General features: G+C 39.6%; 1 protein-coding gene across 1 annotated transcript in view; it reads right to left on the bottom strand.

Moving 5' to 3' along the window:
• Nucleotides 1-22,926, bottom strand: part of slit3 (slit homolog 3 (Drosophila)) — a 241,373-nt gene that overhangs the window by 94,832 nt on the left and 123,615 nt on the right. Inside the window, exon 5 of the mRNA XM_032528032.1 lies at nucleotides 11,135-11,206. Coding sequence (XP_032383923.1) covers nucleotides 11,135-11,206 — 72 coding nt within the window. The remainder of the gene's footprint in view (nucleotides 1-11,134; nucleotides 11,207-22,926) is intronic.

Below are 22,926 nucleotides of genomic sequence, written 5' to 3'. Positions count from 1 at the left end.
TATATATATATATATATATATTATTAACATATTAACTCAACTGCAAAGGATGAGTGGCATTTAGACACACACACACACCATGGCTAGTTACTGTTTTCTCTCCAGCATATCACTCCACCTTAATCTTCTCCTCCTTGTCCTCTTCCCCATCTCTCTTTTGCTAGATCCCTTTATCCTAATCCTTTTTTCTTTGACTTCTATCCTCGTCTTTTCTTTTTTCTCCCCTTGTTTCCAAGCATCTATCTTGTCTATATTTTTCATGTTCTCCCCCTCTCTCAATTTATAATCCATTTTTTCTCCCTCTAGTGCCCTCTTGTCTCCTCTCATCTCTAATTCCCCTTCACCTTTTCTCTTCTCACACTCCATCTATCCATTGCTAATCCATTTCTTCCCCCTGTTTTCTTCTATCAACCTTTTAAATCTCCTATTCTTCTTCTCTACATAGCCCCGATGTCTGCTTGGCGTACTGCAGCACCTGTTATATCAGTCATGTCAGCTTTCAACCCAGAGTAAGGTGGTTCCCAAAACAGGAGCTGGATTGATTCTGCAGGGCGACAGAAATTACATTGGGGCTTCAGGAGCAACATAATCTTTGGTTTGTTTTTATATGTGCATGTTTATGTGACTGTGTGCTAGAAGACGTCCTCAGAGTATCTAAGAAATGTATTTACTATAGCACAAATCTAGCTGTATTTCTAAAAACAGCAGGTGAAAAGAAAGCTCTATTGTAGTGACTTCAGACTGAAGAAAAGAAGATCAATGTGAAAATTAGACGTTTTATGCACATTTAGCATCAACATCATAAGTTTTGTCTCGTCTAACTAGCACTGCAACAAGAGCTTCCAAACAAAACTAAACTTATAACACTATAATTATATAATACATATAATACATTATGTGTATGAGTATATGCAAAACTTAGAAAAGCTGCTACACAAAGCCAATACTGTAATTCTTCTTCTGTTTGATCTGTAGCCGAAACTCTTATTTTGAAATTTGCTGTGTGCTGGAAGCAGCATCGGAGTGCACAACAGGGTCTTAGAAAGCAGTTCATGGCGAGGCACAGCAAGAAAATTCATGTATTTTTACCTGATGCTGACCAGCTGGTGGTGGTTAACAGTTGGCATGAGTTCAGTTTGGACTCAAGACAGTAAGTACCAAACAACTCTATGCCCTCAGGCCAGGTTTGGCTCGCAACATAATTATTTTCGGCCTTCCAAAGGCTTCCAGAGACTGATGAGATGTTTTGATGCAATGCAATTATATTTGAGAGATGATTTAGAGATCTTGAACTTGTTTACGGCCTTGCAATGCCCCACTTGATTAACTGAGCAAGATTTGCAAAGATTGCTAGGGTCATCAATGTTGGGTGTTCTGTTTTATTACAGTATAAAAGAGTAGTCTCATAGGGCTGTGTGCTCTTGTCAAAAGCCTAGTTTTAAATCCAAGATTCTTTTTTTCTTTTTTGGCTACTTGTTTGAAGGGAGCTGTGAGTGTGAGCATCTGTTAAATGAATGGACTCTGAAATAGAGTGAGTCTGGGGATCATACCAACATATGGCTGTGCCATGTTTGTGTTATATGTAATTAAAAGGCATGATATTTTTTTAAAGGTGGGAAAAATGGCACACAGCCTGTCCTGATCTGCTTTATGGGGACACATGGCACTGCCAAAGTTGACTGTAATTATTAAAGCCATTGTAATTTTGTTTACCGTTTTGTAACACTGAATGTAAAGTTTAGGGATAAGTTTGTGCTATTCGGAAGAACAAAGAGGGCTATCTGGGTATGTCTCATTTGATACATCTGTGTAATTTCATTAATTCATGTACAGTCCCGTAGGCTGTGGAGATTAGGGTGGTGGATGAATGTGTAACACATACGACTTTCATGCACACTACAGAAGTTCACGTCCTACAATTATTGTTCATGATCTTTGACTTCTTGATACGAGTCTGGGGATTCACACCACTCTGTAGAGCCGACAAAGGATGTAAGACAAAGTGGTGAGACGTCTTCAACACTTGAACTGTACATTCTCTAGAGGATAGAGTTTTTGATAATTTTGAGAACATATCACTATACTTCTCGCATCTGTAATTTTTATAGAATTCAGAATAAGTAGTAGATTCATATTGGCGACCATGCACTTCATCTTCTGTCCTCATCCACAGGAAACAATTCCATCAGCTGTGTGATATGACTGGATTCCTCTGACAGCTTTGTTCACCAAGCACCCTGATTAGCAGTGACATGATTGGTATCAATCTGGGATAAGGGTGTACTTTGTGTGGCTTTGTAAGTGTGTTTGTGTGTGTGTGTATGTGTGTGCACTCTCCATATTTGTACCATCGTGTTGCTTTCATAGACCTTGTGTGTTTGTGCTAGTATGTGTTCAGATCATAAATGTTTGTTACAGGGGATAAAGCGGGGGTCCTGAATGTAATTTCCTTTCATATAATTAGTTAGTGTGCTTAATCATGTCTATCAAAAGGCATATTGGCAGACCGATTCAATGCTTCCCCCTGCTACCATCTGGAGCAGAGGGAAGCACACACAAGAGGACTGACACTCCTTGAATACATCAGTGAGCATCCACTATACTGACTGAGTAATTAATGAACGGACAGTGGGAGGGAAGGAGAATACACTAGCTGGGTTCACAGCCAATCCATATCAACAAATACGGCTTCATCAAATCTGGAAATAATGCATACAGCACAAATCTAAGTCTAAGTCCCCAACTTTCTGTCATATTGTGTGGATTTAGTGAAGTGGATACGTCACCCTATATGTTGTGATTGGTCATAGTGTTATTCAAGATTTTCAAATGCATGCTTGGTGCCGCCCCTCGATATGGGTCACTTTCATTACTCAATTCCAGAGCCTTAATCTTTCAGATTTGGGTCTGGATTTCCAGGCTGTTAGGAATGTAGAAGTGAAGACTGACAGGCCAATAAGAAGACTCATCCCTCTCTCTTTGCCATTAACAATCTTTAAATTATTTTGTTTGCATGTATACATCCCTCACCATCTCTCCTTGTCTTCTTCTCTTTCTAGCTAAAAAATAACAGTATAATACTAAAAGGACAGTATATGTGGGACATTTGATGCTGGTTTGGTTCTGTTGGTTCACTTCCAAGTGCATTTGTTGGGAAAGTCTGCAGTGCTGCTGATGTAGGAATAATGCAGGGTGGATGCAGTGGCTATCCACTATACAGGGAAGGCTTTGACTTTTTTTGTGTTTGCTTTTAGTGATATTCAAGGAAACAGGAAGCCATGTTGTGTTTTATATGTATGTGCTAGTCCACCACTGTTGACTGTGTTCCAGAATGAGATTGGTACATGCATTTAAGGACATCGAGTGGCTTTCCATCCAATTTTCTTTTGCGTATCAAATTAGACATATTGAATGTAAACTTGCATTTGCTTGAAGTGGAATTATGATTTTCATAACTCTAGAAACACATTTGTCCAATGTTGAAGTTAAATAAAGGCAACCCTGCCAGAATCTAATTTGATGGCCTTAAGTTTCTCTGGCTTTGGCTAAAACTAACCATTACACTTTGAAGATTTTGTTTTATTGTATGTGAGTTTAAATTCTACATCATACTGAATCCCAAATCCTATCACTGTGACAAAAAAAGCAACTGTTAGGGAAAACCTGTCTAAGTTACAATTCGGACATGGCTATTGACATTTTTATTCCTCTGTTTCGGTTGGTTACCACCTTTAACGACTTATTCTGCTATATTCTGCCATTTAAAAAAGTGCGTAGGGGGTTGGTGAATCGCAAAGATTGATGTGAATCTAAGTAAACCATTTCATAAAGCAGGCTACCATGTCTTCATTGTTCTTACTCGCCACTCTTTGAATATTGATGCAAGGCTTTGAATGCTTGATCAGTGAAGAAATGACACTGTGAAGTCTGTGTGCATTATCCCTCCTGGTGTCACCTTCATTTAAAGACGTTCTGCTCTCACAAGGACAACCATTATTAATCTTTTTTCTATATTTTCAAACACTCTTGCTAGATATGGACCTGGTTTGAGCTGCCCATTGTTGTAAACGATGGTAACCATAAAAAACAACTGAAAGCAAGGTTCTGCAAAGACAGACACACAACAGTATAGGTAAAAAAAGTATGTGTGTGTGTGTGTGTGTGTGTACGTGTGCGCGCTCACGAAGCCGACACAATATTCTCACCTCTCTCTAAGGCGCTGTAGTCATAATTCAAACAAACGGCCATCCTGCACTGCATTGTGGGTAGGAAAGCATGAAGCGTGGAGGCGTTTTATGAGGGAGAAGAGAAAGGAGAGTCTGACAGGAAGGAGAAAGGTAAAGAAGTTGGTTCTTTTTTTGTTTTTACACTAATATACTTCATGGTTGTATTGTTGGAAGAAATTACATATTACATTCTCTGAACACATTATTCCAAAGCACCTGAAGGTGTTCTGAGTGTGTAGCTGTTGAGCATGGGTGGACCCAGTGGGGAAAATGAATTACATTTTATCACAATAAAAAAAGTGGGTAAGGGAGCGAGAAGGCAGGCAGATGGAAAACAAGGTACAATATGAGGACGTGATGGCTACAAAAGATAAAAAGCGTGTCTGTGTGGGCACTGAGGTGTAATGTGAGGGCATATGAAACAGCTGTATGTAATCTGATGCATCCATGCTTCTCTATAAGCCATCTACTGCTATATGCCTCCCAGCATGACTGACTCCCATATGTTGTGATTTAAGCGTGACTACAACTGTACACATACAGCATCTGTGGTTGATCACATTTATCTAGGATTTTCTGTCCTCCTCACAGTTAGCAGAAAGCATTTCAGTAGCTACTGAATATTGTGGTATAACCTTTATATAGGTTTCAAGAAAATAGGTTTAACAGTAGTCTGACAAAATCTCCTTATATTATGATTTTGTACATGTCAGATGTAAATAGTTTCGAAAGATTATTCTACTTTTGCTGTTGGATGTAACCAGCTTGGGATACGAGTTGGGTGGTTGTTTTTTGCATCAGCCGGGTTGAGGTTGTTGTCACTCATTAAGAAACGTATGCAAAAAATGTTTTAATGTACTTTCCTCTGTGTAAACGTACAGTATGACGGTATAGGACACCATCAAAATAAGTCAGTAAATGTTTAAATGTACCATTTGAACCTAGCCTATGGTGAGTAAGTGTATGGCACTCAATCTAACTGACAGGGATGTGTCATTTTCATCATTATAACCTTTAGCCTATAATTATACGCTTTTGTAATGATCGCTCAATACTTTTTCTTTTTTGCTGTTATTTGATTTTTATCTTTCTGTGAATATATTAAGCCTTTTCATTGCTTTAAAATGTGTGAATTAATTGTTTGTCATGATTTTATGCAGTCATGTTTGCAAACCAGATGGGCTGAAATTGACTAAAATTGCAACATAACATCATGACTTTGCATAAACATACAAGCCCACTTTCTTAAGCCAATTGATGTGTTATCTGTACGCATTTTGAGCTATCTGCGTGTATGTCTATGCTGTATACAGAAGACGTAAACATACACAGCACTTATTAGAAGAAAGAAACGGTTGAGCTTAGGAAACGTGGCACACGGGTTGGGTTTAGAAAAAGATCAAGCGGTTGGGTTTAGGAAAAGATCAAGCGGTTGGGTTTAGGAAAAGATCAAGCGGTTGGGTTTAGAAAAAGATCAAGCGGTTGGGTTTAGGAAAAGATCAAGCGGTTGGGTTTAGGAAAAGATCAAGCGGTTGGGTTTAGGAAAAGATCAAGCGGTTGGGTTTAGAAAAAGAAGAACAGGGTTGGCTTTAGTACAGAAACAAACCGAGGGGAATGTCACGCAGGACACGAAGGAAACCTGACTCACGAGACACCATCCCCGGTCTCCTGGGTGAAGGTCCTGTGTTTTACCCATCCACCACATCAACCAACCTCCCTACGCGGATTTTCGCCCTTTCATACTGCTTGGCGTAAATTCACAAGGAATAGCAAGATAATTTAAGTCAATGGAGGCCAAACAGCGTTGATAAACACGCTAAAAAATGAGTATGCGTCTTGATAAGACCTGTCATACATACACCACTTCATGAGATCAGTCTGAAAATTGCACCCTGAGGGATAAATACATTTTGGGTTGAACTGAATGAGTGACACACCACCAATTTATGCAAGGTCTTTGCAACACATGAAACAATGTCCTTGGGAAAATCGCACGAGGGGGTAATTGATAGTGTTGAACATTCTGTACATGGTTAATTAAACTCATTTTGTAACTGCTTGGCTGTGGGAATATCACTTTTAAATAGCAAACTTTTTAAACATATCTTAAGATCTTTGACTCAACACCCATAATGAACAAAGCAGGCCTGGCTTAGTGCTCAGTCCAGTTCAAATAAAGCTTTTACATCAATAGCACAAAGCTTTTTAGCTGAAATGCTAGTGGTTGTTGGTCACAAAGACACAGACACTTATTAAGCGTCAACCCGAGCCGAGTGCTGAGAGTTTAACAAGTTCTTCTGATGTATAGGTTTCATAACACATCCATGTTAAGAGTGCACTTGGTACAGTGACTTGACTTTGGTGGAAACGCAGTAAAGGTTGTGATATTGTAAATACTCAGGAATTATTTTAACTTAAGCATGCTGCCCACACCACAGACTGAAAAGTATTTTGGTGGAGGTGATGGTGCAAATGGTCAGGCAGTTATCTGTGGAAAGAGAGCTTGCTTGACAATGGTTAGGAGCTACTTTTGTATTCCTCTCTTCATTTTTGATTTGTCACTTCCTGTGTGCAGAGGGAACCTGCCATCAGTGATCACACTCGACACAGTTTTCTTGGAAAAATTGTGCAATTCTATAACATCTTGTCCTTGAGAAGGAATCAGATGCTTTTCCCTGCTGCATTCTGAGATTTGTTATGAGCAGAGGTGTTAGATGCCAAATAAACCACGTTGTAGGACAGTCACTGGTGTGTTAACATGATGACTTTTCTGGCAAGGCAAGACAAGACAGGGCAAGACACAGCCATACAAGACATCACAAAACAAGATTAGGTTACAGAACATCAGATTAGATACAAAAAGATAAGCATCCAGAATTTGACGTACAGCAGATAAAACCATAGAACACAGGGCGTATTACAGGAAATTTGCAAGATGCTTTCTACTCATTCTTACTCCACATTTACCTTGATCATCTGTAAGTTGACTGACATTTTCAGTTTTAGGGGATGACAGGACCAGCAGTCAGCACAATGTGCTGTCTATACCAACACACATGTACACACAAACACCTACACACAGATGTATGGCATATACATGTCTCCTTAGGTTAGCAGAAGACTACAGTAATTGTATTTGCCAGTTTCTTGGCAGTTTCAGCAAAGCAGTCAATCTGATAGTGGGGTCAAAAGTGTGTGTGTGTGTGTGTGTGTGTGTGTGTGTGTGTGTGTGTGTGTGTGTGTGTGTGTGTGTGTAAGAAGTGCAATACAATGGAACTATACTAGCCACCAGGCAGCATGAAAGGGAACAACCAGAGAGAGGGATAGAGACCCTACCCTCTGAGAAACAGAGTTAGACAGAAAGAGCGAGAGACATAGATTAAGAGTGAGTGAGAGAGACAGAGGAGAAAGTGAGAGCAAGGGGGAGAGAGACAAAGTGAAAGGGAGCGAGAGACATATGAGAAAATCAATGCTGTGTCCACCAGGGACAGAATGTCATGAAGTTTTTTTTTTTTTACTCTGTGGCATAATGGAGGGTTGGAGCCTTTTACTGCAGGAGTCACCTTGTCTAATGGAGGGAGGGAGGGATTGAGGGTTGGAGGGGGGTGAAAAAGGAAGAAGAGGGAAATATTGAGAAAAAAATTAAGAGAGAGGGAGAGAAAACTAAAGGGAGGGGATTAGTTGGAAAAGGCCTGGAATGGAAGGATGGCGAGAGAGGAGGGAGGAATGGATGGGGAGCAGAGTAAAAGAAGAGAAAGAGAGATTGATGATAAAAGAGAAAATAATTGAAATAGAGAACAAAGAGGGAGGAAAGACAAAAGATTGAACAACAGATGACGGGATAAGAGAAACAAGAAGAAGAATGAAGGATGATTGGGGAGGAAGGAAGGAAGGACTGGAAGATGACAATATGGTGACAGATGAAGGGAGAGAGCAGGAAAGGAAAGTGATGCAAGGAAAACGTGGGGAAGTAGAAAGGAGGAGGAGAAAGTGTTTGAAAGTGGCACTGACAAGAGGAAGGAAAGATGAGGAGAATAGAGAAGAGGAGGAGAAGGAAGAAGTAGAGACGCTGTACATTTAAAACGTCAAAAAAAGGAGGCAGAAGAAACAAATGTTGCCTAAGTCACCTCCTACTTTGGCACAAAACATGGAAAGTGATTCACTTTGTAGGTCAAAGCAATTTAGTGCAAAACATTTTAACGGGGAAGGGACAATTTTATCATCAAATTTGATTGATATGACTTTATAGCTTTGGCAGAAGGTGTTAGAGCCATGTTAGAACAGAGAGTGTGGTGTTAAAAAAGGTGAGGGCAATTTAATTTCAATGTGTAAAGTCAGGAAACTAATTGAATTTCACCTGTTGTACATTGGATCTGCTTGGTGGGACGACAGTAGGAGACTGGTTATCCTGGGCAACTCCCAGGTGGGATTGTGTGTTAATGTATGAATGTGACGCAGGGAATAAAGAGTTTGCATGGATAAATACAGGGTAAAGACATGCTGCAACATTGCAACTAAAATAGTGATTTGCCCTGCAGTTCTCTGGCACCAAAACTTAAAATAATTGTGATAGACTTGAGTGAGTCTAAGGCCAAAGAGGTAAGGTGGTGTGTTTAGTTTGGATTAGTCCGATGTGAGAAATGAGAGTAGATCAGATGATCAGTTGGCCACCTGAACTCAAAGTTTGAAGCTCAGCCATGAGAGCTAAAACTCACATCAGTTACAGCCACACTCACACACACACACACACACACACACACACACACCACAACACACACACACACACACACCCACACACACACACACACATCACACACTTCTCACACCCACGACCCACAACACACACACACAGGTCAGTACAGAGGCACTTTCAGGTCCATTTAATTTAAGAGTAATAATCTCCTGTAGACTTTGGCGGCCATATTGAATTTACATCACACTTGGGAGAAGAAACTAAGCAGAGGAGCACATTTGCCTGTCTGCTAACTCTGCATTACTGATCTGTAGCAAGATGCATATTAATCAATTCATAGATTGCCCAATGAAAAAGTGCTAGAAAAACATCGATCTTGACAGTTCAAGCACACCTAAATTCACATTTTAAGGTGATTACATGGATGATATTTTTGCTAGTGGGATGTTATGTTGTGATGGCTGTGCCAACCCAAACCTGGGCACAGAATCCCTTGAGGGTTCTCTGTTTGTAAGGAATCTATCTTAAATCATAACTTTTGTGTTGATAAAAAACTAGTTTGATTAGGGGGTACAACATAACATGAGATAACATTGAAATAACACACTTGTGGGAAAAGGTCAAAATGCCTAAAGTAACTTAATAACAGCCACACACACTACTACCAAGGTTGGATGCCAATTAACAGCACTTGTCAGCCCATCAGAATTTTTGTGGGTGAAAATATCTCACTAGGTTAATTTAAAATAAATGATTTATTTTCACAAAGCACTAGTCTAGTGGATAAATAGGACACATACAGTTGGCATGCAATCAAATATTACTCACCTTTCCATTAGTGATTGCATTGATGATTTATTTACTTCTTAGTTTAAATCCATTTTTGTGAACATTTTATCTCATTCTATTTACCCAACGTATGCCGTTTTCCTGCACATGGCATAATCTAATGTTGAAAAAGTGTGATTGTAATTATTTGTTTGAATTGCAATGAAATCACTTCAAAAGAAAATCTGTATGTGAAGATCCCAATCATCCTTTTACTCTGTTTTCCTCTCTCTTTTACTTTTTCTCTCACAGCCTATTGTGTATGTGTTGGTTGTTTGTCAGCCGACAGCTCTAGTAGTGAAATGAAGCTTGTGAAGCATTCAAAAGAATGGGTTATTATCTTTTTGCATCTTGTAGTTATTTTGCTTTGCTCTATTTTATATCCCATCCTCCTTTCTATCAATCTGTCATGTCAGTCATGACTTAAAAAACACAACAGCAAACTTCAATTCACACAGAAATTTGTTGAGAAAATCTGGTCTTTTTTCAGCATCATTAAGCTTACATACAGTTATCTTCTATTCTATTCATATAGCAAACTGTCTCACATTGAGGACAATGTTTACCTCTAAGTGTCTTGTAGTTTCCTATACAGCATCAAGCCAGATTGATCAGCCATTATTGATAAGAAGCATTGATCAGGCAGTGTATTGATCACACCATTGGTGATTAGGACGTCATGAATAAATGACAGCGGAGTATTGAGCGCTTGACGTTAAGACAAATCCTCTCTGGAGAGGACGTGCAGAGAGGGAGAGGAGGAGACAGAAGACGAAGATGAAGTGGGAATATGGGGGGAGGTGAAAAAAAGTATAGAGAAGGTGTGAAGAGGAAAAGGGAGAAGGACAGGGAGAAGTGATGAAGAGCAGAATGCTAAACAGAAGGTGCAGGGGAAGATGGCTCTACCAGACACATCATGTGAAACTTATCCAAACCCCATTAGTGATTAAGAAATTAAATTTGATCCCATGTCCAGGAATAACACTGATTTCCTGCAATACTCTGTGATAAAATCTGCAATAAGCACACCATAGATACAGGGTTGGTTCATGTATTGTCCATAACGTACTGCCCCCCCCTTTTTCAAGCATAGCTTTGAAGTTGAAAAAATAATCAGTATATAAACATTCCCCCAAAAACATATTGGATATGGGATCTTTTCAGAATTTAAAATAAACCTACTGGATGAGTTTATGCTAACTGAGCCACGGGCTGTTTAGTGAGGTTTTAGAGGTTAAAAAGGTAAACACCAAAATAAACTACAGCAGCAATTGGGATCAACTTTTCTGTGAGATAATAACACAAATTGTGCTCGGTAAAGCTGGATGAATGAGGTTGAATGAGGGAGGTAGAAAACTGGACAAGAAGGGAGAGTACTTTGGCTTACAGGTTCTTGACGCTTGTGATTCCTCTGAAAGCTTTCCTTGGAACCGCCTGAATCTGGTTCTCGCTGAGGTCTCTGGAGCGAGAGAGAGAGAGAGAGACGGAGGGAGAGAAGCGTTGAGAGGAAGATAGAGATGAGACGAGAGAGAGACGAGAGAGAGAGAGAGGAGAAGAGGGAGGGGAAAGGGAGAGGGAGAGGGGGGAGAGTGACATTAGTTGAGGTATTCCAAGCACACAAGATATATGGTCAAATGATAAACAAAACTACAAACATTTGATCTATGCCACACCCAGGTACACACACACACACACACACACACACACACACACGCACAAACAAAAGCCAATTACAGTACAAAGGCACAGAAGGAGAAAGAGATGGAAAGAGAGAGAGAGAGAGAGGAGAGGAGAGAGAGGGGAAGAAGATGATGACTATTTGGTCCAAAGAGCTTTAAGACAAAAGGAACAATCAGATACTGCTGGCATGATTTCATCTAAGCCTTGGAGTGTGTGTGGCGTATGGGAGTGTGTGTGTGATTAATGGAGAGGCAGTGGTGGGGAAAGCACGGGGAGAAGAAGAAGAAATGAGAGTCAGAATAAAAAAAAAAACTTTGTGTGTGTCTAAATGTGTGTTTTGTATGATTTTGATGTAAAAGTTTTTCTTTTTTTCTAATTAAGCCGTTCAACAACGCAGTGTGTCTGAAGGAAAATAAAGATATATTGAGAAACCCGAAAATACACAACACACACCCACACACAACACACACACACCAACACACACACACACACACACACACACACAACACACACACACACACACACACACACACACACCACACACACACACATCAAGCATCATAAGCATTTTTTTTCTTGCCCTTTTCTCTTAACACACACACTGAGTATATCAGAACGTACAACGGCCCTGCTATGTCAGGCTTTTTCTTCCTCCATAATGAATACCAATATGAGCCAAATGATTTTTGACATGACACAACAGCCTGGCCTTAACTCTTTAGTGTTGTTTGTGGGGGGGAGGCCTGGCAGGCAAACCAGGTTCAGAAAGCACAATGTAATTAGAGAAGTATGAAATATCAGACAAGCTAATCACCCCATATTCCTGACAGTCAGGCCTGAGTTGAACACACACAGGCACGCACGCACGCACACACACACACACACACACACACACACACACACACACACACACACACACACACACACACACACACACATGCTAACAAAGCCAATCAGCGGCAGCACACAAACACAGGTCCATGCAAGCATGAGTTTACTGTTTGACCCACACACGCACGCATCCACGCACACAAACAATTTTTAAAGACAGACAACAGCAACGCATATGCGCCCACACATATACAGTATACATTGGAGTAAACATACTCACACATACAGCCACACATACATAAACCATCACATACGTTTACACCGCCTGAATTACAGTCACGCACACAGGAGGGAAATTGGTTGTGCATTATTCCAGAGCCAATCAACTTTTATTAGGGCTGTGAATGTTAATTGGCGGACCGTGCTCGGAAAACAGAAAAGTCATTTCCTCAAACTAACAAGGTTTCATCATTTTTGACGTTTCCCTTTAAGCCCTGTGTTTTCTGGCTCATTCCTTTTGTTTGACAAGAGATGAGCGTTTCCCATTTCTTTTTCTCTCCTCAGGCCTTGATTTGAAAAGTATGTGCCTGGCATTGTATACTCTTTAGGCAACAAAAATATGTGCTCTCATGTGTAATTTCGCTTAGCGATTGCGGTAACGAAGGACCACAAAAAAAGCAAACATGACGGACAGGAATGGCATTATGATATTTTAATGTGCAGCACAGCCGGAAAATATTCCTTGTGTTTACACTTTTGTTTTGAAGGTTTTGACACTTTTTGGGTATTGATAGAATTTTCTGTAAGGAGGTTTTCTTTTTTTTCTGTCTGTGTTGCTCCCATGATGAAGTTGACAGAGCAAATAGGAAACAGACACAAAGCAAAACTCTTATCACTCTTGCACTCCTTTTTTATCCATTCTCTTCATCTATCTTCCTACCTAACTAACTATATCCATAAATCTATCTTGTTTATCTCTATGATCTGCATCTCTTTTATACCACCCTCCCCTCTGTGGACTGCTGACAGAGTGGAAAACGATCACCTAAAAAACAAGAAAGCAAGAGAAAAAAAACATTAAGAAGTCATATTTCAGAGGAGTTGCATGGCTAATAAATCTTTTATTGTTTTGTTTACCCACCATGATATTTATTTGTTATTGCTTCTAACAGAAGGAAAGCCATCCAAGTCAAATAAAAGCCATTATGAGACTGTGTGAATCTCTGTCGGCCTTTATGACTCCAGCTGAGTGACTGACACCAGCTCCAGGAGTCTACAGTTTAGACCACCATAATAAAAACTCATATGTCAAAAGGCTTGAATTAAGTTTTCATCATACAAGTGGTTGGTGGTTGCCATTGGTGGTTGCTGTTTTAGGGTTATGGAAATGTTTTGGGTGACATTTTAGAAGGTGTAAACAAAACATGTACACCTCATCAATATTTTATTGGAAACAAATAACACATTTGACTTTAATGAGTTTGAGTGAGAAATGAGGCGTTTGCTATCCTTGTGTTAATAGTTGGATAAACTATGTATCAGTCTGAAAGATATGTGTGTAGTAATTGTTCTAAGCTGCACTTGGCAAGATTTACGAATAGAAAGGTCCCATCAGCTTGAAACAGAGAATAGATTTGCTGTAAAATTACATTCTTGTGTGGTCACTGGAAAAACACAGCAAATCACAAACTAAAATTGTAGGCTTTGACCCAAAAAAGGCTAAACTGAATAGCCATGGCTGACCATTTTCATTACCTCAATCTCCAACAGAAATATAGATGAAAAAATGTAGGGACAAAAATGATGTTGTCTTCAGGTCACTTCACGCAATTTCTGAACAGCGAAGGCCATGAAGCCTCTGAAAACCTTTTTTTTTTTAAATCAAAAAAACAAATTTGCTCCAACAGATTTAACTGACAGTGTCCTGGCAACAAAAGCAAACAATCCAACAACCGTCATCACATTATGATTCGAATGTTGCTAAAAGCCAGGCAAGAATTGTCTTCATGTAGGACCCCATTGCTCATAGTAGGAAGCTGATTGTCCTTCAGGGTCTTCAATGTTTAAGCAGATGTCTCTGGCTGCCATTTGGCACAATTTTGATATGACCCTTTGTACTGTCAGATATTAAAAATATTTTTTTACTCATATCATAAAGTATTGTTCTTGTCACCCATTCATCATCTAGAGCTACGTTATGTTTTCAAGTGGACAGTCCTCCTCTCTCTGTGAGTCATACCTGCTGACCTTTGAGTAAAGCAAAGGCTATCACCAACAGGAGATTGGCCTTGCTGAATGACCAACCAAACACAAAATCAAGCCGACACCAAACACACACACACCACACCACACCCACACCACACACCACAACCACCACACACACACACACACCACACACACACACACACACACACACACACACACACACACACACAACACACACACACACACACAATCAACACCACACACCACACACACACACACAACACACACACCACACACACACACACACACACCACCCACACACACACACACACACACACACCACACCAACACACACAAACACACACACACACACACACACTTAGGCTCAATTGGTTAGCTGGATAGTTTGTACACACCGTGTCTAGCAATTTGCTTCACAAAATTCATATGGATTTAGCCGTTTTGGTCCTCCTCTATTGACCATGCATTTGAGGGAGAACGCAATTAATCTCTAAAAAATCTATTAAAGAGACGGATGGCTGTTTGAATTCAATTAGTTCTATTAGGATGACAAATTTTGTAAATCATAGTGATACTGATTATGAAAACAACTTCAGATCTTAAAAAAAAAAAAAGAACAGGATGACAAGACAAAGAAGGCAAAAGTTCACAGTAAGCTAAGTTTAGTATTTGTGGGTACAATGAGAAAATGAAGAAGAAGAAGAAGAAGAAGAGGAAGAAGAAGAAGAACAAGAAGAAGAAGAACAAGAAGAAGAAGAAGAAGAAGAAGAACAAGACAACAACAACAACAAATGGCAGAAGAAAAACATCTTCCATTATCCATTCCATGTTGGTAATGGAGTCCTAAGAACTGTATAATTACATTTTGACCAAATGTCTTCCAGACCTTTCCCTTTTACCACAGAGACCCCCCACCCTTGGTTAATGTTTTCCCAGCCAAGGCTTCTCCTCTGTGGGCATGTTGGCTCTTTGTGCCCCCTAGAAATCTAGAGGGATTGAGGATGACAGCAAGATCCTTTTCTGGTTGGGGTAGTGGTCCTGTTGTTGTGTGAGGGTGTGTTGTGTGTGTTTGTTCCGGCAAACATCACTCCCATATTAAGTCATTATTCATGTGAGGGAATAATACACTTGCAGGTCACCCTTGCCACTTCGGATATACTGTTACCCTTTAAAACACACACACACACCACACACACACACACACAACACACACACAACACACACACACACACCCACACACAACACACCCCACCACACACACCACACACACACACAACACACACACACACACACACACACACACACACACACACACACACACACACACACAGGCTAAACAGTGCCTCCTGGGGTACTGGTGTTAACCCTTTACAAACCAGATTGTGCATGCAAACACATTTGTATCTGCATTTGCCTCAGCATTGCACATGCAGATATAAAAACAGAAACACATGCACATACATCTTTGTTTTTCCCTCTTTCTAACATACACACATACAAAATGAACTTTTCTCCTAGGATATCTCACCCTCCACTTTCTGTGTATAACAGTAGACACCAGATATTAGATGGATCCGCCCGCCCTCAGGCTTGCTTAGATATGAACCAAGGCCACTCTGTACCATTAACCTGCGAACGGGGGAGTGGAAACAGGCCTGTTTGATTTCATATGACTTTGTGTCAGATGGCTTCACAGGAGGTCTCAGTTTAACAAAGATGACAAGGAAGACGGCAAAGGTGTGTATCTGTGTGTCAGGTAGAATTTGTTTGTCTCGGCGTGAAAGCAACAGTAGGCAAGTGAGATTGTATGGGCGACAATGTATGCATCTTTGTGTGTGTCTCAGTGTGTGTCTTTTATTGAAAGAAGAGTGACTGTAGTGGACAAAAGAAAACGAGATGACCCTTGGCTAAGCTCCAGGAGGAAAACTGAAGGAGAGGAAGAAAAGGGATAGAGAAGGAAGACAGAGGTGGCACAATTTCATTTTTGAAGCCTAAGAGACCTTTAATGCTGAGCTCAATCCTCACACTTATTTTCTCCCTGTCTGTCGTATTCTTCTCTCACTTTCTTTTTCCACCCTGCTATCTCACTTTCTCTCTCTCTGTCTGTCTCTTTTTCTCCCCCTTGGGGGCTGTAACTGCATTTAATATGGCTCCATACAGAGAGTAATAAATATCGACTGCTGGCTAGCTCATATTCTCCTTGTTTTTTAAAGGCATTCTACTGTAGGGTAAGAGTAAAGTCATGCAGCAAGTATTACAGTGCTTACGGCCTGTACTGCAGTAGTAATTGAAACATCCGAGTAGGTATCTGTAACCTTTGGAACTATTGTGTCCTTTACCTCTATAAGTGTCCTTTATCCCATTTTAATACTGTTAAGTATGGCCTTTAAGTCACAATAAACACCTGGAAATGTTTTAATGCCTGTGACAGAAGAGCGTTTAAATTTAAAAACAGAATAACTTGGCCAATTCATGTTTTGGTATTAAGTGGTTAAGACTGCTAAAAAACGCTCCCCTTACTTTTTGTCACATTGCATAAATGAAATGAAAAAAAAAGAAAAAAAATGAACGAATTTTCCCAGATTACTAGCCGGTTACCACACAGTGAGTGTAGCCTGTGTAGGCATGTATTTATATGATCTAATACATATCTATAATATGTATATAACCTTTATATATTTACCACATTGCAAAAATAAAAACAGGGAGTTCTGTTGTTGCAACGTGGCATCTGAGTGGAAATAACTAAAATTTAGCCTTTATATACTCGGCTCTACTAACTATTATTTTGTTGGCCGAGTTCAAAAGGAACTTATAGCAACTTTTATTCTAACCTTCATTTATCCTAGGAAAACTTACTGACTATAAATGCTGTATTTTGGCAATGCCACAGACATGTAACTCCACGCATTCAAAATTGGAACTTTCCCATTACAGCCACGGCCTTCTAGTCTTGGCTGCAGAGTTACTCTATTTGAGTGACTTCTGATTTGTGCCAACAAACTAGGGGGGAATATATTATCCAACATGCTGGCATTGCGTTGCAGACAGTAGGACTGCATTGTTGGTCTGACTCTTTTGATTTCCTCACGTTACACAACTTAAAGTCATTTTTCATTGCCAAATTTTGTTACTGATTTGGACTCTTAAGTAATGATGGTCTTTTCACTGAAGCGGATTCTATCTTCACAATTTTTGCTTTTGGTTCTTGTTTGATTCTTCTTAACACTATGGTTTTAGCATGTTTCTTCCAAATTGCATGAGTTCCCTGGAAGCAGGCTCTTTATTTAACAGAAAAAATGTCATTTTTATGGAAAATGTTTCAGAAAAACGTAATTTACATCAGACACATATTGCTTTTAAGTTTGTCCTCTGTGTCCTGGTGTACTATCGTAAAATGGAGGTCACACGGAATGGGCTTCCTTCCCTACTTCGCCACCTTTTAGTCTTTCTCTTTCCAGTCTTTGTAATTTTTCATCAGTCTTTTGACTTGGTGCCCTTGCTTCGTCTTGTAACCCCCGCCGGATCCATTCTCCTCCCCTATTCAATCCCCCCCATCCTCCACTCCCTGTGATTTAATTAAATGGGCGCATTATGAATAAAAATATTGCCCCCCTCTATTGATCATGGTGGACGGGAGGATGACAGCTCAGAGCTCAGGCTGGTTTGGACAGGACGGGACAGGACAGCCACTCTCCTAACTCGTTCCATTAAACTGATCTAACTAAGTGTGTGTGTGTGTGTGTGTGTGTGTGTGTGTGTGTGTGTGTGTGCGTGCGTGCGTGTGTGTGTGTAGCTTTTTTCAATAAGTGTGTGGACGGGTGTGTGACTACAAGTGACATTGTGTAACATTGTGCATGGGTGTGTGTGTGTAGACAGTAGAGTGCTGTGTGTCTGTGTGTGTTTGTGAGTGAAACAGCCATCGGGGAGCAGTAGCATCTAAATCAAACTAAGCGTTCTCAAAAGCTCTCATGGGTCCTTGCAAATCCTTCGTTAGAGACACACACCTACACACATACACACACACACACACACACACACTAACACACACACACACACACACACACACACACACGTTCCTCAAACACCTCCTTTGATACATACACTGCATCAGCATTATAAATGGACATTGTCTGCACTTTTCGTTTCTCTCCCTCTCTCTCTATCTCTCTCTCCTCTGCTCTTTCCCCTACTCGACCCATCGCTCTCCGTAAGGCTGTAAGTATCTATTATGTTTTGTCGATACTGTAATTAAATTGGACAGCTTAATGCAATTCTCTGTGATCCATAGGCCTTTATGGATATAAAAGCTTTTCTGGCCCCATGCCCATAAGACGTCCAACAAATTTAGATGAGTTACTATAAGAAAAAAAAATGTTGGAGAGGTTAAGGTAGTGGGGTGCACACATGGTCATTTGCAATTGGCTAATTCACTTTAATGTCCCTGACGCCATTTTGTTTTAATATATTTTCTCATTTGAATTGTCATCTGCAAGACTAAGCGGTATTACTACTCTGCCTCGCTTTACTTCTTTTTTTCCTTGTTAGTTCCTCCTTTTCTTCTAGTGTTTTAGCTAAGCGATATTGCAGGCTCTTCAAGACATTTATGGTCCTAATAAAACTTCAGCAGGAAAGGATCAAGAGACGACATTAGAATGGACGAAGGGAGAAGAGATAGAGGGGAGGGCAGATTAACAGGAAGGGGAAAAAAGATAGGAACATACAATAGTGTGATGGATGAAGGGATGGGTGAAAAGATAGATTGGAGACAGACAGATGAAATACATTACTTTGTCTCTCTATTGGAATAGATTTAGCATCTCACATGTACATCAGTGCAATGTTATTTTCATGCTTATCAACCTTGACCACATCCACCAAGTCCTATAAAAACAAACCTGACGGTGAGCACGCTTAGGATGCTTTATCAGTAATGTAATAAATGTATGCTACTTGCAACGTACAGTATAAAATATAAATTTTAAATTTTGATGTATTGTATGTATTCATTTGAGGTAAAACCTGTCAAAACAAAAACTATACGTTCAAGCAAAATAGCTTTACTAGCATTCTATTATACTCATTACTGACATGACAAGCGCAGATGAAATCACTGTTTTCAAACTTGTTTTTCTTGGCTTATCTACTGTATTCTGAAGCTGAGCAATTTTCTCAACTCACAGAGGACTTTGTAATCCTTTAATTAAGATTAAAACTTAAAAATCACAAAAAGTGGGTTTTACCAGAAGAGTAGGGTAATCTTATCTACTATGTAGCATCAAGAGGATGCAATATCAGCTGCATTTTGTACTAGGATGTTATGTGATTTTTTTCATCTTTTAAAAACTTGACAAAAATAATAAATCATAGTGGTAACACGGACAGGTTGTGTCCCTGCATTCAACAGATAGTTGCACTCCATTGATACAATATATGCAGGGACTTTAAGTGAGTATGGAGTCTAGACATTTTTAAGACTTATCTTCAACCCTTTAGTAAATACACTCATATATATACATATATATGTTGCATCTTGAACTGCAAAAATGACAATATGTGCTTATTTTATTGGAGGACTCTTTGGATCAAATGGACCGGCATGACACTGATAAGGTGTGCTTTGGAATCATGATCTCAAAGTCAAATTTTATTGCAAATTTGATCCTGAATTAAATGTGTTGTTTTTTTCCATAAGGCTTCAGACACAGATGCAGTATACTGACATTTGATTGATCATATGCATGCATAATTGACACCTACTGTAAGTGGAATAATTGCAATGCAACGTAATGCAATACATCTGCATCAAAACGATGAATTTATAATGGATTATCCCGTGTGAATTGAATGATCCTCAGTTTAAAATGGATTTGAAGCATTACGGGTGATGAGCATTTAGGCTGGAGATTCTCTCTCGGAGAAAGGCCAAAGCTCCTTGACTAAAAGGATTTGTTCTTTGAGAAACTGTTTCAACCAACATATGGCAATTTGAGAGCCCCTTAGTCCACAGATAGTTGTCTAAACCTCTGATCGGACGTGCCAATCCTGTCTTATCTTAAATGTAATAAATAAATCCTCATTGGATTAAGAGATTATGAATTAAAGAAGCAAATCAAGCTAAAAAAAAGAATAAACAATGAAAACAGCCAAGAGCATCATTATTAGAGGAATAAATCCTGTTGTAGGTTATGTGATTAAATCCTTCTCCTAGTAAATGGCTGGGCAAACCTTTTATGTGAATAGTGCAGCTAATTTATAAATGCTTGATGTAGGAACAGAAGATTGGTGCAACAGAAGTTTGCCATTAGGATAAGGATGAACCTAACAACCCCTGTTTTTTGTCATAGAAGGAGAGATGGACATGTTTTAAAGAAAATAGGTTGTTAGAGAGACTAAAAAGAGGAAAGAGGCACGAGGAGAGGAAAAGAGGAAAGACAAGGGTCGACAGGAGGCAGGTTGAAGTAATAAAGCTGGCAGGTGATGGAGGGAAATGCGGCGAAAGAAGAAGCAAAGGTAAGTTTAAGTAAAGGATAGAGGGATGAAAGGGGTGGAATGGAGGTATGGAAAGGAGGAGAGGAGGAGAGGAGGAGGTGTGATTAAGGAAGCTGACTGTGGCGTTTTGCCTATCTAAGCATCTGGGGAGCACCTCGGCACCCATAAATAATACGACACAAATTAGCAGATTGGACAGAAGGAGGGGACTGCTGGGAGTGTATGTGTGTGTGTGTGTGATGCAGACAGGGATTGCTTCTACAAACATGCATGCATGGCACTGAATCTGCACTTCTATATATACTATGTGTGTTGTGTGTGTGTGTATATATGAAGGCTATACATTTAAGGCATTTCTCTTTATTCTGATTGATCTCTCAGCAGGTCAGTGTTGTCAAGGTTACTGCAGGCCATTTGCCAGTGGGTCAATTAACTCTTAGCAAAGAAACAGAAAAGAACAGTGCAGGTGCCTCTAGCAGTGAGAGGATTGTGATGAGATGAAATGAGACAATGTGTGTGTATGAAAGCGAGGAAAGAGAGAGAGAAAAAAGCGCAGAAAGTCTTTGTTGTCTCTGTGTTTGGCAAATAGCTCTATGGCCTTTCTTGATGCTGAGAGAATAACACTATTGAGGGTACGATGCGGGCAAATGTGAGTTTGAGTCCAGCAAGATGTAAGAGAGTTAAGGCTCCTGTGTGCCGAAGATGACATAATGCGTTCCCTTCTGAAGGTTGACACTGTGTCACCCTTGTATGTATAGAAGTTTTCTTAAATCACTTTAAAAATTACGTGATACTATGTATCTGAATGTTGTTTACAAATAAGTATTCATACTTCCTGGTACTACAACAGTGCTCTAGCATTACAAATGTTATGCCAAATGAATTTAACCCTTTGAAATTTGGGCTTGTTTTTTACTGTCTTAGCTGGCTATGTACTGTTATTTTAGATTCAATAGGCTACTCAGAAATGCCACGATTTGGCATTTTTTGTTCTACGCCGCCAAGTTTTACACAGTTTTGTCCAATGTGTCTTGTGAGATATGTTTGCACCATTAAAAGTCAAACAATTTTTATTTTGGATGTTGGATGTGCAGACAACAATCAACCAGATCTTTTGATGGAGAAAATTTTGAAATTATGATGATTGTGAGTTAGAATCTTACTTTAAAAAGGATGCTTTTTATATGCTTTCTACGCTGATTTATAAATGTTTATCCTAAAAATATTTTGAAGTGTGTTCTGGTTTGACTAAATGAGGAATTCCGTGTTTAATGCAAAACGCATCAAGTGGTTTTCTAATGAACTAAATCCTAAGGAACTGGCAACATTGTTTAGCTTTACAAATTTAATTAAATCTGTCAACCAGCAAAACAAAATTACAACCCACAGAGCATCAAAGAGAATGAGTCATGTGTGCCCAAAGTGCAGGTGGTATTCAATCAAGGAAACTGTATGTAATATGTTAAAGGCAACAAACAAGAATATTAATCACATCATAGAATTAGAATTACTAGCACTAAAATGTTTGAAGGAAAATTATTTTCAGGGTAGTTTTCAAACTTGATAGATTTATTCACAACATTGGCAGTGATGTTACCCCATCCAGCATCTTTTTAGAGCAGTTGAACAATATAAAAGTTACAACTATTGCGTTTCAAACTACTTACTGCCAAGCTCCTCATGTCTGAAAAGTATTCTCAACATTCTTCCGGGGTGTTTTGTAACGCTGTAGTGAAGCAAATGCACAGAAAGAAAAGAATGCTTTTTTACCATTTTTTATCTGTTTGAGTGTACTTGGTGAAATAAAGTGATTGTGATGGCTAACAGAGCAGACTGTCAACCTCCCTTCCTATGCAGCAGTAGGCTAATTCCTCTGACAGACTGTCTTCAACAATAGCCACTGGCTGCTGTCTAGCCTGAGGGCCTGTCTCGTTGTGTGTGTGTGTGTGT

Source organism: Etheostoma spectabile, chromosome 10 (assembly GCF_008692095.1).
Source record: "Etheostoma spectabile isolate EspeVRDwgs_2016 chromosome 10, UIUC_Espe_1.0, whole genome shotgun sequence".
NCBI lineage: Eukaryota > Metazoa > Chordata > Actinopteri > Perciformes > Percidae > Etheostoma > Etheostoma spectabile.
This window is presented reverse-complemented; position numbering and strand designations above follow the sequence as displayed.